This window comes from Gobius niger, assembly GCF_951799975.1.
Source record: "Gobius niger genome assembly, chromosome: 13".
Classification (NCBI taxonomy): domain Eukaryota; kingdom Metazoa; phylum Chordata; class Actinopteri; order Gobiiformes; family Gobiidae; genus Gobius; species Gobius niger.
Window position 1 is genome coordinate 28,180,740 of NC_136864.1, and position 17,846 is coordinate 28,198,585.

A 17,846-nucleotide genomic window follows, 5' to 3' on the forward strand; every position below is an offset into this window, starting at 1 on the left:
TTCTGTATGGCAAAATAACAACAACAAAAATAAATGTAGACCTTCATATCTGAAAAATGTATATTATAACTTAGACAGAAAACTTGAAAACCTTAGGTGACATATTTTAAAGATAGGCTACATCCATAAGTTCATTTATATTTTACCCAGTACAGTTCAGGGAGCTCGCACTTCCATCCAGATGGTAGGTGGGGTCAGAGGCTGACACCTCGCACCTTGGTCTTTTGACCGGTGTAGAGGTTGCCATGGGAGCTTCAGGAAACTGAACCTCCAGCAAGGTCTCCGTATTGGAAGACATGCTCCTGCAATGAGGTTGTACCTGGATGGCTGTGTAAAAAAAAAAAAAAAAAGGTTAATAATGCACTACGCAAGAGTTACAACACAAAATAATCAGCAAAAGCTCCCGACAATAATCACCTTTGCTTCTCCTAGCAGGTTTCAAATTGGCCTGGACAGATTCATGCATGCTAAGGGGTGCATCAGTCTGACAGCCAATTTCTCGGGTGGGTTTTGGCTAAAAACACAGTAACATTTGATCATGCATATTGTGTAACTCTTATGAAAGACACGCAAACACATACATGCTGAATAAGGTGATAGTTCTTGGAGCTACCCAATAGCATACAAACCCAAAATTGATATCATGTTCAGTCTGGCTACAGTGGACGACTAAAAGCTTCCAAATAGGTTCTTAGATTTGAATAGCTGCAAGTCCAAATAGGACTTTGAACTTCAGATAAGTTTCAGTAAACTTGGCGACATTAGCATGATCAACAGACACCACGACTGAACCGCTGATATCTGTGAGCGCCCAAAAGCCGCACGGTCCACCCGGAGTGGTCAGCCCTCTCCTCACTGACCACGATGGCGCGTAAAACGAGCGCAGAGCGCGCAGAGCACGGTCAGTCTGGCCTCATAGTTATTTCTAGTCATACGCTAGCTTTATACATTAGCTTTTAGGTTAGCTTGATATTGTGAAATATGAAAGCTATAGTCATCGTAAAACTTGTACCCGGTCTCATGCACAGTTGCGCACTATGTCAGCGTAATGTTGTTGTTGTTGTGCAGACTGATGCATTAGCGCGCTGCCACTAGCTAAATTATGAATCTGAGCGGCAGAAAAGTTATCATGTCGTTACAGCGGTGTAACATGCGGATCATCAGTGGTGATGTAAAACGCCCCATTACACACTGCACCGTATGCAACAAACCACAATAACCAAAGAGGATTAGCTCAGCACGCTGCTCCAACAACAAGCCTTTTGCGCAGCAACAGGCTACCGAGTCCCAGTACACAGCACACGTCAGTGTACTGGGACTCGGTACAGTGATAAAATTAGCGGATGTAGGCTACTACACTGCTCTATGCAGTAACTATATTATAACAACACATACATAGAAACTTTAACTATCAAGTTCAACCCCAAAATCAAATCAAAGCTGTAAATACATATATACAGACAACATATCGATCCTTTTTTTGGACTTTTACCTCCAAATGGCCCGAGGAGTGTCCGGCATGGCGTGGCTGCAGTGTTTGGAGAGCCAGGGTGGGGAGAGCCAGGGTGGGGACTGCCTCACTCTTCAAGAACAGCTGCTTGGAGAAGCCCATTTCAAACGCCATTGCGTTGGAGTAGGAATCCCGCGAAAAATGTATATCACAAACTCCGGCACGGAAAGGGAGTTCACCTTCGCCCAAGCCAATTGCGCGCAACCACTGGCGCCTAATCTCTAAGTCTACAGGGACACCATGTAAACCTGTAGAACTACAGCAGCCCACTACAATACACCTCCTCCCCATACTTACAATTTAACTATACAAAACACTACACTACACTAATGCTCACTAAACAATACAACTAAAGCTAAATGCTAATGGCTATGCTAAACGGAAGCTATTCTAACACTGACAATAAAGCTAAAGACTAACTAATACTATAAAACAACTAGGCCTACTACTAGGGATAAACTATATTAAATTTAGATAAGCTAACTGACTAAGTATTATACTAATAACGCAAACCTGATAATCGCTGTGAAAAAACTCGCTCGCTCTGTTCCAACTCCAACTCGCTACAGAGCCTTTAGGGGAGGGGTCAGCTTTTATACCACAGCGGCAGACTTGATGACGAACGATGGTACGGTGACGAAGGATGGTACGTCATCAGCCAACCCCTAAATTCAAATGTAGTAAGTGCTGTTCTAACGTGAGTGGCGCTGGACAGGCAGTTTTGTACACAAAAATTGGATTTTGAACAAGTTTGCACTAAAATGTCAAAATAATTTTAAGAACATGTAGATAACTGTGTTAATGACCCATATAGATAGTTTATCAGCAAAAAAAAGTTGATTTGGTGTTTAGTTGTTCTTTAAGTATTTTTTTTTTTTTAGCCTACATGATGAAAAAAACTTTAATGGAATGTAGTGTGTTGAAATGGTTTGGTAAAACAAATATAACGTCCTACTTTTCCTGCTTGACATACATCATTCAGTCCTACTACGATCGAAATAAGTGCCATTGTTGCGATTGACTAAAAGAACCAACATAACAACAAACATCATGGAGCAGTCGTTCGTTTTCCACAAACATAACAATAACAACAGCGCCGCGGTGACGGCAGCGAAAATGCCAAACCTTCGTGGACGAACGCCGCAGGAATGACCATCTCGGCCATATGCTGCGCACATGTTCTGGAAGGTCACCCCCTCCTCCCCACCTCCCCTATGAGACACACGCACCTACGTCCCGGGCTATTTTCAAACCCATGCTCTCCATCTAAGTCATCATCGGGGGGTGGAACACACATGCGGGGCAATTACGGGCCCATGAGGGAGAGCGGTTCTGTCGGGGCTGATGGCGGCCGGTGTAGTTCGCCGACCTTACAATTACGACAAGTCTGCGTGCATGAAGAAGGGGAGAGGGGACATGTTGTTATGAGCAAATGGAGCGAGTTAAAGTGAGGTGAGTCAGGAGTGTGTGTGTGGGGGGGGGGGGGGGGGGGGAGACGACCTGAACGTCCAGGTTATTCCATCAATGAATTTCTTCTTCAGGATTCAAGGGCTCATATGAGGGGTTCAGGGAGCATGAGATGGATTGTCCGCCACAGGGTCCAGATCTTAACCCCACTGAGAACCTTAGGGATGTGCTGGAGAAGGCTTTGCACAGTGGTCACACTCTCCCATCATCAATACAAGATCTTGGTGAAAAATGAATGTAACACTGGATCTTTTGACAGTGCAGAAGCTTATTGAAACAACACCACAGCGAATGTGCTGCAATCGAAGCTAAAGGCGTTTTGGCTGGGAGTGTATCCTAGCCAAAACGCTGGGATAGCGTGTACCCCTTTTTGGTACCGGTGTTCTGACCGGTGTTCTGACCACCGGTACCAAAAAGGGGGTGTAAAATCCAGAGGTAGGTAGTGCTCAGTAGGGATGGATGTTGTTAAGGATTTATCAATACTACTACTTTTATCACCTCCCGCGGGAGGTATTCCAGGAATGTCCTAGTGGGACAAGGCCTCGTGGAAGAACCAGGACACGCTGGTGGGACTATGTCTCCGAGCTGGGCTGGTGTCGCCTCCGGGTCCCCCCAGAACAGCTGGAGGAGGTGTGTGTGGACCGGGAAGTTTGGGCGTCTCTGCTGGGACTGCTGCCCCCGCGACCCGGCCCCGGATAAAGCGGTTTCTCTTTTTACAGCGGGTGAGCAGCAGCAGCAGCAGCAGCAGCAGCAGCAGCAGCTCAGGGGGTTCTGAGCAGAATAAGCAAGTTTTGAACGTCTAACACAGCATGCCTTTCTTAATAGTATTTACTTTGGAAATATTCAGATTTTCACACTGTTTTAGGTTTTGTTTCTCATAATCTATGTCACAACTGAATCATAAATCAGGCTTTTATGCTCAAGCAGTTACTCAAGTAACATTTTCTATCTTTTTACTTTTACTTAAAATAAGTAAAATGATTTCAAAGTAATGTTGCTCTTACTTGAGTAAATAGTTTTGCTACTCTACCCACCTCTGGTAAAAAGCTAATTTAATGAGTGGACTTGCTGAAAATGACTGTTCACTTTGTTTCTGTTGCCAAATACTGAGAGGAGATGCTCCAATTTGCTTTAACAAAATTGTTTCTTGAAGACAAGGTGAAGGTGGGCTCCTAATTGGAAACCTTTATTGCTAATGATGTATTGGCCACACCGACCACTGAGCAATTCCACATCCCAGAACAAGTCAAAGTCCTGTGGTCCCGTCAAAGACAACGTCCTCAATAGACAAGTTCAGATCTCTGAGCAGGCGCAGCATTCGCCTTCTCAATAACACTTACTGAAGATCCAAAACACTTACAGATTACCCCAGCTTACAAAATGCTTTGCGTCTGAACCCTTTCCCTCCCGTGCAGTAATTACTAACAAACTGTTCAGGTATGCTGCGCCTACCTCCAGAAAGCTTTCAAAAAGCCCTCAAAAACCACAGCGCATTGTCCCGTCGGAGAAAGTAATAGCCGAGATTACAGAGTGAGACGCTGTAGACACTCCCTCAATGAAAGCACAGGAAAGGCCCGTCAATACCAACAGACAACACGCTCTCCAGCCCGCCGTTCTGACTCTCCTTCATCAATTATCCTAAATAGCCAGAGTCCGGTGCGCTTTTGTCTGAGTTGGAAAGGGGCTGATTAGGTGAACTGGCCTCGGGCAGGGTGATGTTAGCCGCTTTTGTGCTCTGCTCGCTCGCTAATAGACAAAATGAGATCAGCGAGTCCTTTTACAGATTTGCCCCCCCCACAGAAGATCGTTCTAAGTTGGACTAAGTCAAAAACATATCTTCCTAACTCAGCCAAGAGTCTTTCAATACTACCGTAGATGCTCTAATATAGGCTGGGGCCTTTATTTACTCAAGGGCATCTAGGACCAGGCCTTTATTGGAACCAGGCAACAATTAGAGACAGGCCTTTATTTCTATTTGAGCAAAACGGACGACCAGGAAAATGAAGAAAAACGAGATTTGTGTCCATTTGCACCTAAAATATTAGGTTCATTTATTAATGAACATTTCAAACCCTCTCCCAGCGGCTGGAACATTGACGCCTTTTATTTTGTCGGGACAACAGGAAGTGTTTCGTTGCTGTTAGCGGAGCTTTGACATCAGTGTCACTGCAGGTTTCTGTTTCGTTTTTACCGCAGACCGGATTATTTGTTGTTATCTTGTGTAAAAGGCGAGTTTAGACGGAGCGTTTGTGTTTGTGATCGATCATGAGACTGACCCGAGAGAAGACGAGACGCTCGCGCTGATGGGAGGAGTTATTTTGAGGCGTGGGACTGACCTGCACACGGAGCAGCTGGACGTGCTTTGAAGACGCGATGGAGACTTTATTAAAACCCTGGAGGGTCACACAACATTTGTTGCCCTGTTTCCAAATATCGTCACAGGAGGTTTGAAAAGTGGCTAAATCTGTGTCAAAGTTACGCTCGGATCAGCTCCTCCGCAGCGACCCCATCGGCCCGGGTTCCCGTTTGTTTACTTCCTGCACGTGAGTTTTCATTTACATCAGTATGAGACAAATTCCTAACATGGGGAATATTTCTACAGCTATAGTTTCTAATAAAAGCCCCGGCCTGTTTTAGAGACCGGCTTTAATTTGCCTCCGCCAGCCGCGAACCCGGCCTCTGTTAGAGACCCGGCCGCTAATGGAAAACAGGCCAGTATTAGAGAATTTACGGTAGTTTGAGGGATGATTTTCCTTTACCCATTCTTCCTTACAAACAAGTCTTCAAGTTCCGAGAGGTCCATCCACAGATTTTGAAAAGATCTTCATCCATTTGTCAAAGCCATTCTCTTTAATGTCAGATGGTGAAACGTTTGCTCCCAGAATTTGTTGGAATTGTATTAAATCCGTTCTTACCTTGACCTGGGGCAATGTCCCCTTTGCCACTGGCTGCAATGCAACCCCAAAGCGTGATCAAACCCCGGGCTTTCCCTCACATTCTCGTCCAACCCTTCGGTCATTCCGGGCAAAAAAAGTTTAAAGCTCATCAATCCACAACGCTCCAAAACACATCAGGCCTGTGTTCTGCTGATTTTTGCAGTGAGGACGCGGGAGAGGTTTTCTTCTGATGGCCAGAGGTGCCGAAACCTTTGTATCGCTGACATTTTCGTTTTGGTCTGGTTTTACCATAGTACCAGGGAGATTCCCCCCCCCCCCCCCCCCCCCCCTCCCCCCTAACAGATCCATTATTCTCTACCTGCCTGGATCGATACACCACGGTGGTCTTTATCATCTGCTTGTCCGGTTAAAGATCCTGTATCTGATTTTTCCAGCTTTCAAACCGTGGCAGAGTGAACTGTTAACCACGGCTCAAACTAGTTCCTAATGCATTCCCACCATCGCGATTCTTCACAGTTTACGAGCATATCTCACAACTTTCAGGGAGCAGAACACTTTGAAAACAGGGAATATCGGCTACAGGACCTTTACGAAACGAAAGAAGAAAACTCAGAATCCCACTGGACCGAACCCTGAAAAGCACCAGTGGCTGGACCGAACGCTCTGCACATGCCAACGAGGAGCGTCTCACCCCTTTGCCCATGACGCCGTTGTTGAAGGGCAGCCCGATGAACTGGAAGGCTGCTTCTTGGATGAAGTACGGGTTGAGGATCCTCATCTCGGTGGGCTCCCGGGGAACGGCGTGGGCCACCGACTTCCAGAAGCCTTCCACGCCCCTCTGGAACAAAAAAAAAAGGAAAGACACGACCGATAAAACTGCTGTTTCAATGGCGACCACAAATTCTGACAATTTATATTAATGGTGAAAGTCCGGATCACCCCGCTGTTTCTCTCCATGTACCGCGCAAAATCTTTCTCATGCGCATCGGACACTTAGCAATAAGACAAAAGTTGTAATGTTGCTAAATAGAGAAGTATCAAATCAAAACCACAGTCAGTTCAGTCTATCAAAGCTTTGGAACTTGTGTAAAATATATGTATCGCAAAATAACACATTTTGAGGACAAATGGGGAGTAAAGAAATATCTGCAATGACGCTATAAAAGGAGTCTGCAACAGTCAACATCTAAAGAACCACCGCGTAAGCCACAAAGCATAAGCATTCCCCGTCCAGAAATATTAAAAGTACTAATTCGATGGAAAAGGAAAGTGTATTTAGCAACTCTTTACTCAAAAATACTTGCAATAGTTTGGGTTCCCGTGAACATTCTAAAGAGTCTATAGCAGGGGTGTCAAACTCATTTCGGTTCGTGGACCGAAATTCAGCTCCCACGGCGGGACGCGGGCCACGTATAACGTAAACATGAAAATACTACAGAGAACATTTTTCCAATAAATGAATAATAATAATAATGAGCTGCGATTTGGTCAAAGCCCCAACTTGACTGTAGCCTTATCAAAAACAATGGCTTAACTTAAAGGAATAGGCCACCGTTTTTACATACTGAGATATGTTCTTACCTCACTTTAGTCGAGTTAATATATCCCCGTCTGGTCTTTGTCCGTGCGCTCTGCCAGGCAAACGGAGCACATACGCAGCCTCTCCCACATGTCACATAGCTCCAAAAAAGCTCACGATAGAAGCTACCAAGCTCTTCCACGTGTTCCCTATAGGCGTAATGATACGAGGAGCAAAACGTCTGCGCAGTAACTCCTAAAGACTTCCCCCGCTCACTTCCGTCAATAACCTTTAGGAGTTACTGCGCGGACGTTTTACTCCTCGTATCATTACGCCTCACAATATAGTCCCCCTTTTTATTTGCTTATAAAATTGACATGTTACATTTCTGTGTAAATATACTTCGCATGAAAACACTTCACGTAACTTTATTTAAATAGGGAACACATGGAAGAGCTTGGTAGCTTCTATCGTGAGCTTTTTTGGAGCTATATGACATGTGGGAGAGGCTGCGTATGTGCTCCGTTTGCCTGGCAGAGCGCACGGACAAAGACCAGACGGGGATATATTAACACGTCTAGAGTGAGGTAAGAGCATATCTCAGTATGTAAAAACGGTGGCCTATTCCTTTAAGTATTCATTCACTCCACACTCGGTGTTGGTAAGCCGTTATTGCAGCCACAGCCGCCCTGGGGCAGACAGTCCATTTACCACGTGGCTATAATGTGTTGTTTATATCCTGATCTCTTATGACAGTGCCCTCTGCTCGACATGTGTAAAAATATTTCCTTTAAAAAAAAAAGGTAAGGTGCCCCCTAGTGGCTGGAGTGAGTATTCTGGTTATTGTTTAAAAATTCATAACTCTGGAATTTATGATCTCCAAGGCAGGGGCCCACACGTTTGACACCCTGGTCTAGTTTAAAATTGAGGCGGTGGGCAGCTGATGGTGGTAACTCTGATTCTTCATTACTGGGAGAATCCACGTGAAAACAGTCTCAGAGTTCAATGCCTTCTCTTTCAGCACATACAACTTCCAACTATTTTGTCCGAAAGCTGTCCAAAAGTGGAGACAAAATTCAAAAACATGAGTGCAATGTTGGCCAGCAGAAAGGATTTTCTGCCATAAAAATGATACGGCAGGTTTGTGAATCCAATCACTACCAAATACTGATGAGATACTTCACTTGTCCACTTTCCTTTAGGATGATTCTTCCAAAAACTGTGTTGTCCCCTGCTCCATCTGAGGTTATGACATCATCAAAGTCTAGAACGTGCTATTGTGCTTGATTTGTGAGTTATGTTTAAAACCAGGGGTCGGCGAGTTTGCTCGGTGGAGCCGGTTTTCTTCATCGTCAAAAGACCAAAGGCCGAACCCTCCAATTGACGCAATTGACGAAAAGCATCACTTTCTACATATGCCAGTGTTGTACATCATATACACTGGGAACATGTCAATCTTAAATCAGATAAATGACTTAAAATCGCTTGAATAAAGTTTTTTTTTTTTTTATGTTAAATTTGAGTAAATTTAAGATCAGATAAAAACACTAATGACAATCGAACAAATAGAAATCCCACTGGAAATCAGACAAATTAACTTTTACTGTAAAAACATTTCTTTTTCACTTGAAATGATACAAAATAATCTGAATCAAGAAAAAACTTGAAAAAACTTGTGCTTGTTCCATTGGCAAGAATAGGTTTTATCTGCTCTAAGGCCAGACCAAATCTACTCAAACTTTAGATTTAATCTCTTAATTCAAGTAGATTTAAGTCATTTCTTCCTTTAGATGATTCTTCTTTTAGGATTATGGATTAAAAGCGTGCTCTGCCAAGACACTTAAAGGAATTGACAGTCTTTTTAACATTTCTAGAGTACTTTAACAGGCATTCGATCTCTGATTTGGGTCATAATATTTCTCAAAATCATCTCGAGGGCCAGAGTTTGATGATGGAGGGCCGGTTTTGGCCCCCGGGCCTGACGTTGCCTACCACAGTTTTAAACCAAGGATTCAATTACATTGCACATTCAAGTATACATATATACTTCAGAACATGTTTGTGGCTGCAGGGCCAATTGGTCTTAAACACCAGAAGAGACAAAGGCAGGATATTTTGTCGTTTGCAAAGATGATTCTACTGCCCAAATAAGTGGTTCTCAACTGGTGGGTGGGGATGCAATAGTGGGTCACAGAACCATTTGGTGTGGGTCATGGGGCTTTGCCAAAAAGGATTGTTGGTAAATTACGATGACAGTTTTGAGTAGTCAGTCTAGCCTGTGTTACCAAGTTCGATTAACTGAAGCCCTAGAAGCTACTTATGAGAGAAAACTTTCACTTGGTTTTAAAACTTTCAATCCAAGCAGTAAATAAACCCTCCTTCCTGACCGACAGCCGCGTGATTCCTTCATATTCTCCAGTACAAATCAAATGTGGAGGTGATGACACGGCCCGTTGATTGGTTGACAGCAGCTACATCAAAGTGAGCTTAGCCTGAGTAGTCCTGACACAGAACACAGGGGCCCACCAGGAGCCGGGCCCCCGCAGCACTGATTAGGGAAATGACTTTGGGCCTTTAATAGATCACGCCAGGACCGGGGTAATTACCGTCCCAGCACAGAGCGCAGCAGCGCCTGGTCCTGGGTGAGGGGCAGGGGGTTTGGAAGCAGCTTTGGTTTGACAAGGTTGCTGGCTCGGTGTGTTGAAAAATAAAAGTTCCAATCAAGATGGAGGGTCCAATGTGTGTGTAAAGTCTAAATCGAGATGATGGGATTGAGTTTACGCGCGACGAAGCCAAGAATAATCAGATTCCTTGGACTGTAACGTGACCATAGGAGCGTAAAACAGAAGTCTAGCGGAAAACCCACCGCTCTGACAAGTACCTGCAACATGACTCAAACCGACCGCTTCAACACAAACTAGAAGTGATTAGGACTCCACAAACACAGCGTTCAGCAAGTGCAAACAAGTGCAGAGGGAAAAGAAGTGCAGCGTGTCCAAAAAGCCCTCGGTGGTCTTACAAAGCTAGTCTCAACAGGGGTGAGGGGCCACATTGTAATTTCTCTCGACTTTACAACAGGCTCCGATGATCAGAGAAGCAGCGGGGCTTTGTGAAAGCAAATAAGACCAAACAAGGGCCATCTTCATTGGTGAAACTGTACACAGGTGATTTTTGCTTTTTACAGAGCAATAATGTCTTGAATGTACCTGCAAAGATGTTGATGCATCATGTTTTCTAGGAGCATTTTCCTCTCGTTGCCATCAATCTTCCAAACATACACTGATTCAAATAGTCATTGGCCATTCATGTTTAATTCTCATCCGTTTAAAATCTGAACAGAGTTGCTAATGAGTCCTTGCATCCTTCAGTTTTTGTGGCAAAAAAGACATAGATCGCTCACATTTGTCTCTGCTCTTCTGGCCGATACTTTGTAAAAGGAAAAGCGCGTATTCTGGCTGAGCAGGCTAGTCCTTTCTCCTATAGGAGAAACCAGAGTTGAAATACCGTAAATGCTCTAATATAGGCCCGGGCCTTTATTTACTCAAGGGCATCTAGGACCAGGCCTTCATTGGAACCAGGCCACAATAGAGACAGGCCTTTATTTCTATTTGAGCAAAACGGACGACCAGGAAAACAAAGAAACAACAGGAAGTGTTCCTCATTGCTGTTGATTGATGAACATTGACATCAATGTCACTGCAGGTTTCTGTTTCGTTTTTACCGCGGACCGGATTATTTGTTGTTATCTTGTGTAAAAGGCGAGTTTAGACGGAGCGTTTGTGTTTGTGATCGATCATGAGACTGACCCGAGAGAAGACGAGACGCTCGCGCTGATGGGAGGAGTTATTATGAGGCGTGGGACTGACCTGCACACGGAGCAGCTGGACGTGCTTTGAAGACGAGATGGTGACTTTATTAAAACCCTGGAGGGTCACACAACATTTGTTGTTTGCCCTGTTTCCACAAATAGTCACTGGAGGTTTGAAAAGTGGCTTAATCGGTGTCAAAGTTACGCTCAGATCAGCTCCTCCGCAGCGCCCCCATCGGCCCGGGTTCCCGTTTGTTTACTTCCTGCACGTGAGTTATCATATACTCTAGTATGAGACAAATTCCTAACATGGGGATTATTTCTACTGCTATAGTTTCTAATAAAAGCCCCGGCCTGTTTTAGAGACCGGCTTTAATTTGCCTCCGCCAGCCGCGAACCCGGCCTCTGATAGAGACCCGGCCGCTAATGGAATACAGGCCAGTATTAGAGAATTGACGGAAGGTGCTTAATCAGTCTTACTTTTGACAAGACAAAAGCGAGACAAAGCCTCTGAAGACAGAAGCAAAACATCCTCAAATCAATCAACCCAGTCCCGTCAACAATATTTGAAAATCTCTACAAAGACACAAACACCGCAGTCACTTAATAACATTACTTGCGGAACATTATTTTTCCTGCAAACAACCAAACACCCCGTCTCCATGGGATGTTCTCACGCATCCAAACTGCAAACTGGGTGCAAAAACACACGTGAACTCCGGCTCTTTCCGAAGCGCAGTCGTCGAGCCAAACACACGGACTCCGCGGTGAAATATGGCGGAGGAAATGGTTCCATTGGCATGTTGACCTGAGAGAGCTCAAGGCAATCACCTCCAGTCTGAGAAGAGACCTGTCAGACACACCGCCGCGCCTGACTCTCATTTAAACAACCACGGCCATTTGTTCCACTCAGGCAGCACTCAGTGAGCGGGAGCTGCACGAGCACGAGGAGATAACGGAGCAACGGCGGAAATGTGGAGGAATTATGCTCCAGAGAAGACGGGTTGGGTTTGACGAAGCCTTGAACAAACTAGAATTGTCCTTTTCTCTTACCCAACTTTTTGAACGTCATGTAGAATTTCATGCATTGTTCATGATCTGCTTGACGAGATCCTGAAGTGAATAACAACCATAAACGGTACCGACTCGGGTGTTACTATTATGAGCTGCAATAAAATTTAACCACCTGAACATGTTTTCTCCTGTTCTTCAAATTCTCCAAATATAAAAGCTTCTTCAAAACAGCGATAAAAAACGAGAGGAAAATGAGGAAAAAAAAAAAAGCGCCAAAAAGTGACCCAAAAAAGTGCCAAAATGACAAAAACTCAACAAAAAAGTGACAAAAGGGCAGCAAATAAATGACAAAATTCCAGCAGAAAAGTGACAAAAATCCAGCAAAAAAAAGACAAAAATCCAGCAAAAAAAAGGCTAAAATCCAGCAAAAAGTGATAAAAGAGCAGCAAAAAAAAACAAAAATCCAGCAAAAATATGACAAAAATCCAGCAGAAAACTGACAAAAGAACAGCAAAAAAGTAATAAAAAAGTGACAAAAACACATAAGGGAAACAAAAAGTGACGACAATGGCAAAGAGGAGAGAATGCATTTGGTTTTGGCGGGTGGTTACAGGGTAAATAGTAGAGGCATGATCATTTCTCAGAGACGCCTTTTGCCAAAATGTTTGTCGACTTTAAACACTATTCCAAACAGGGCTGAAGTTGGAAGCTACCACGCTCTTACACGGGCACGCACAAAGACCAGACAGGTACGTCTGGTAAGAACATATCTCAGGTAAGAACATATCTCAGTATGGAAACAGTGGCCCGGTTCCTTTAAGACCAATTAGCAATGGCACCCAATGGAACTGTTTGGAAAGAGAACAGAGTTTATGCTTAGACATTTGTTGCTGACTGGATCAAGCAAACCTCATTTTAGCTATCTGAGCCTGTTCCTATACTTCTGTTATCCAACAGCCAGGCCTATATTAAAGTATGTCAGTTGTATAATTTCTGTGGTTCTTTATGCTTAACATTTCATAACAGGATGTTTAGTGTCTTTGTTGATTGATGTGTATCTGAACCAATGGGCGCTGGCTGCTCTGCTTTTTGACCACGAACGTGGGGGCTGCCATTGCTCCGCCATTGCTGTAGTACCTCCATATCGCCACTAGGCCCCCATTGAAAAGCATTGGAGTTTAGACACCTTAAAAACAACTTTAACGCCTGGTTTCAATTTTTTCAACACTAGACTAGGCTAGATCTTCCTCCTGAGATCACGCTGGGTTAATCACAATATATGAAACCAGGCTGGTTTTTGTAAGAAGAATTTTTGAAATCTCGTACTTAATGAGGGTCGGACTGTTAGCATTGGAGCAGCGCGAGCTACACGTCACGCAAGGGCCGAGTCTACAGTGAAAATCCCGCCCGTATGTCCTTTTTAGGAACATGCTTCGTCAGAGCTGGGGAGGGGGAGTCTGTAAATCCTCCATGAATTCCCCCACGACCGTGGTCGTTATGGTAAACGGGGAGGAGTGAGCAGAAGACGTCCATTATTTTTTACAGTCTATGATCTGAACCCACGAAAAGCAGCAACTTAACTGAAGATGATCAAGCATATGCAAATCTGTCGCTAAAGTAAAATCTCAAAAGCTGTCGCTAAAGTAAAATCTCAAAAGATTTGTACGTTCATTAATGATTTATAACTAGGGTTTGACCTCACCTACATGTGGTCGATGGGTGGACACCAGCTGAAAACATCTTGATTGTTTTTAATTTTTCGAAGTTTGAAGGCTAAAATCTAACGCCTATAGAAATAATACACTGACCAAGCTAACAGACTCTGAAACTGTTCTCGTACTCGACTTGCAAGACTGCCCACATATGTTTGGATCGTACGCCACTTCTCCTTTTTATTTCTACGGTCTGAACTACTACAAGTACGTCATATCAATTTGAGCCTTTCAAGATGGACTCCTGTGGGACAGAAAATTCCTATCATCAGGCAAGTGCAAGCTGAGCCCGCCTCTGTCCTTCATCTGATCCACCCTCCAACGCCTTTGCATCCAGATCAGCGATTGTCAACGACGTAGTGCCAGAGGACCCACATCAAGACTTCGCTCCAGGTTGATGACGAGGAACCCCCGCTCAGACGCTCCAATTCACAAAACCCAGCCCTCGCCCTCCCCTGTGCTCTTCACTGTACTCCGCTATGTGCGTGATCCACTCCCGTCGGCGAAACTCCCAGTGCGGCACAAAGCCAAGCGGGTCAAGCCGATGTAAAATGGGAATCACCTGTTCAAACACCGCCTCGCGCGCACCCCCGCCCCCGCCGCCCTTTGATGGCTCCCGCGCACCCGTGTTTGCGCTCACAGGCAGTAGCAACGCGGTCGGCCGTTTGAAGGAAGCCGGGGCCGTGCGTGAGCAAGCCGCGACAGGACCGCCGGCTCATCCCCTGTCAACACAGCTTGTATTTGCCAACAATCTATTTAGCCGCGCACTTCGGGATGAGTGTACACGGGAATCAAAAGGCCGATGCATTTTTCTTCCCCCCCCCCCCCCCCCCTTTGCCTTTATTCTCGGAAGTGAAAGGGAGCTAATGGCACACAACATGCGCACACGCCCCTGTTTTTTTGGAGCGGTGACCTAACATGTACCGAGGCCTTTGAAGACTTTCTTTTTTTCTTACATGGGACAGGTGGGAGAAGAATGTCAGAGAAGCGTTGGGAAAATAGGAGGCTGTGGGCGCTGGCTATAGGAATGTGGCCAGATGCTTACAGGCGCAGGCTATTATCTGTAATTACTATAGACGGATACGTCCAAATACGCATTTTTAGTCAAGAGGAAGACGCCAGGGCTCATAATAGTCACATTTTCACTCCAGAATTGAATACGTTTGCTCCAACTGTCACCTGTGTGGGGTTGTTTAAGGCGAGACACGGCAGGTGAAAGTATTGATTGTGGAGATTTTTATCTATTTTCCTCCCTTTACATCTTAGTTTTCAGTATAAAAATGACAAAACTCACCCACATGATGTTTATTTTATGATGTTTTGTCTGCGAGGTGGGGGCGACCCGGAAGTAGCTGCTGCGCCGCGTAGAAAGTCCGTCTTTCCCGCGGGTTTTCATTCATAAATATTGACAGATTTTACATCCACGTGTCCTGCTTAGGGGCCCCGTGATGACGCTTTCACCCAAATATGGTATTATTCCTCCTACGAGACGCTGGTGCGGAAAAGTCGGAGAACGGGCCGAGCATGCGCACTCGCTACAAAACTTCAGGGCTGGTTTTCTCTGAATGAGAGAAGCCGCACTCGGGCAGAGCCTGAGCCCTTATAGAAGCTCCCACAGACTCCACACTTTACAGTCTGAGACCTGACAATGTTTTGAAGGTTTTTTCAGAGGGAGTTTTTAATATCTAATTCCTAGCCTGATTTATTCAACTTTGAAACCAAAAAAACAGGCGGAATTTTGAGTTTTTACACATTTTTTCACTGATGATTAGTTTATTGAAAAACTAAACAAAATATCCAAAATCCCCTCTGAAAAAATCTTACTTACTAATATGTCAATAAAATAAAAACATAACATTTAATCTGGCTCAATTCATTATTTTGATTTCGTTGCCCAAAATATAGGCAATTTTGGCCATTTTCATGCTCAAAATGCCTTATCTTTATGTGAAAACATAAAATGACAGACAAAATGCAATACATTTTTTCTCATGCTTATATCTGCAATGTTCAGCAAAAGCTTCAAATTGATATCACTACATTTTATTTTTTTTCCCTATTCACCTGCAGTGTCTCACCTTAAGTGGTACAGATGACTGCTTGAGAACCTTGTGTGCACTGGTAATAGGATAATCTAGACTTTTGGGTATTTCAGCAGACGTACTGTCCCCTGGGGAAATAATTGACAATTTATGCCAACATACCTCGGTGGTGGAGCAGCACAGTGATGGGATTTGTGGCTGTTTAATGAGAGACAAATCACTGGGACCTGTTCACATTAAAGTTATTCATCTTTATATTGATTTTTTTAAGAAATCAGGCAGAAAACCCACTTACAGCGGGATTAATATTAACCTTTTTGAAATTCTCGGCGTGCAAATAGGCTACAACTCATTTTGACTCGTGGTTTCAGGTGTTTGCGGAAACGGACAGAAAACGATCGGGCATCGGGGCGATATTGACATTTTGTCTCCCGATCATCTCGGACAGAATAATTGTGACTAATGATCTCCTTCAGTGCACAATGCCTGTTATAGGCTTCTGTATCATTGTCAAAACAACTGGTCTCGGACAAAATGGGGACTGCGCTAAGAGCTAAGCTACAGCTTCAACCTATTTCTCTAAAAAAAAAAGGCCCAAAGATGCAGCCGTTTACTCTGGGGAAGCCAAATAATTAGCAACTAGCATTATAGCAGCTACAAGCTACCGCTAACAGCAGCAAAGACACTGATTGAGAAGGCTCCAGACAACACAAACTCTGAACAATCACAGATGCACATTAAGCATTTAGCGTGGACTGACAGTGCAGCAGGTGCGCACTTTGTTTACAGAGCCGTCCGAGTCTTATTTCGCCGATTATCTTTATAAACGATGATCCTCTTTTCATCACGATTAGCAAAAGTATTGTGCATCGCCCCCACCCCTAGATCCGGATCTTTTCAATAATGAGATCCAGTGCAAATAGTTCACATCAAAGTGTCGTTCAAGAGAGTCGGTTCGGACCAAAATATGAATACATGCACGTGAGCAGGTTTTATTCACGGCGACTGAATACATTAGTTATTTTTAATTGACCCAACATCTTCTACATAATCGCGGCCTATTTGCAACGACATTCACTCCGATTTGTCATCCGGAGATGTGAGCGTTCTCGCAGCGCTCGCTCCTTCTCCTCCGTTTATTGACCTCGCGGAGAGACGTCTTAAAAGAATTCCTGGATGACGCGAGTTGGCAAAACACGCTGCGCAGATAAAATGTCATTTATCTCACATCTATTGTTAGCACCGTCAACAAGTGCATGTTTATACACGTTACACAGTCACGGCTGTATGACGAGTGCACTGGCGGCGTTATTGACAGATTTATTTACATTCAGGAATGCATCTTTCAATTTCAGTTAGTCTGTAGTTGTCGATGAAATATCTCGACATTCTATTCCAGTTTTTGTCATCAATAACTCCTTTTCATTCAGTTTTAGCCTGATCGCTCGTCTAGTCTGATCGCTTGCGGGCAAATAGTTCTCGCACTCGCGCTCCACCCGCCCCCTTTTAAGTATCTTCTAAAAGGAATAATACTACAATGTTTTCTCTGCAGCCCTATTAGCACATAAAAGTACATTTGATACACTCCCATTTCCTGTTCATTCATCAGGGCTTTGGGAGCTGCCAGTGAGTGACAGCCGTGCAGCCGTGCAGCCGGCTGGAGTCGACCGAGCGCTAAACACTGCCTTTTTAGGGACGAGCCGCCGCGCCGCCGCTGCTGCTGCTGCCACGGCCTGAGGGAACAGGAAGTGGGCTAACCGCTGTAACCCGCATGCTAACCCCCCCCTCCCTCCCCCCCCCCAGCTAGAAAGTGGCCAAAAAACGTGACAGAATGACAACGTGAATAGCAGTCTGTTGAGGAATGAGGAAGAGATTTC

The 17,846-nt window shown here is 44.5% G+C and overlaps 1 protein-coding gene and 1 long non-coding RNA gene across 4 annotated transcripts in view; one reads left to right on the plus strand and one right to left on the minus strand.

The window, feature by feature from the left end:
• Positions 1-17,846, plus strand: part of LOC306973284 — a 547,876-nt gene that overhangs the window by 64,950 nt on the left and 465,080 nt on the right. The gene's annotated exons all lie outside the window — the stretch shown is intronic.
• Positions 1-17,846, minus strand: part of LOC306973255 (CMP-N-acetylneuraminate-beta-1,4-galactoside alpha-2,3-sialyltransferase-like) — a 133,866-nt gene that overhangs the window by 16,864 nt on the left and 99,156 nt on the right. For all 3 annotated transcript variants that reach the window (XM_079570164.1, XM_079570163.1, XM_079570162.1), the window contains one exon: positions 6,566-6,712. In XM_079570164.1, coding sequence (XP_079426290.1) covers positions 6,566-6,712 — 147 coding nt within the window. The remainder of the gene's footprint in view (positions 1-6,565; positions 6,713-17,846) is intronic.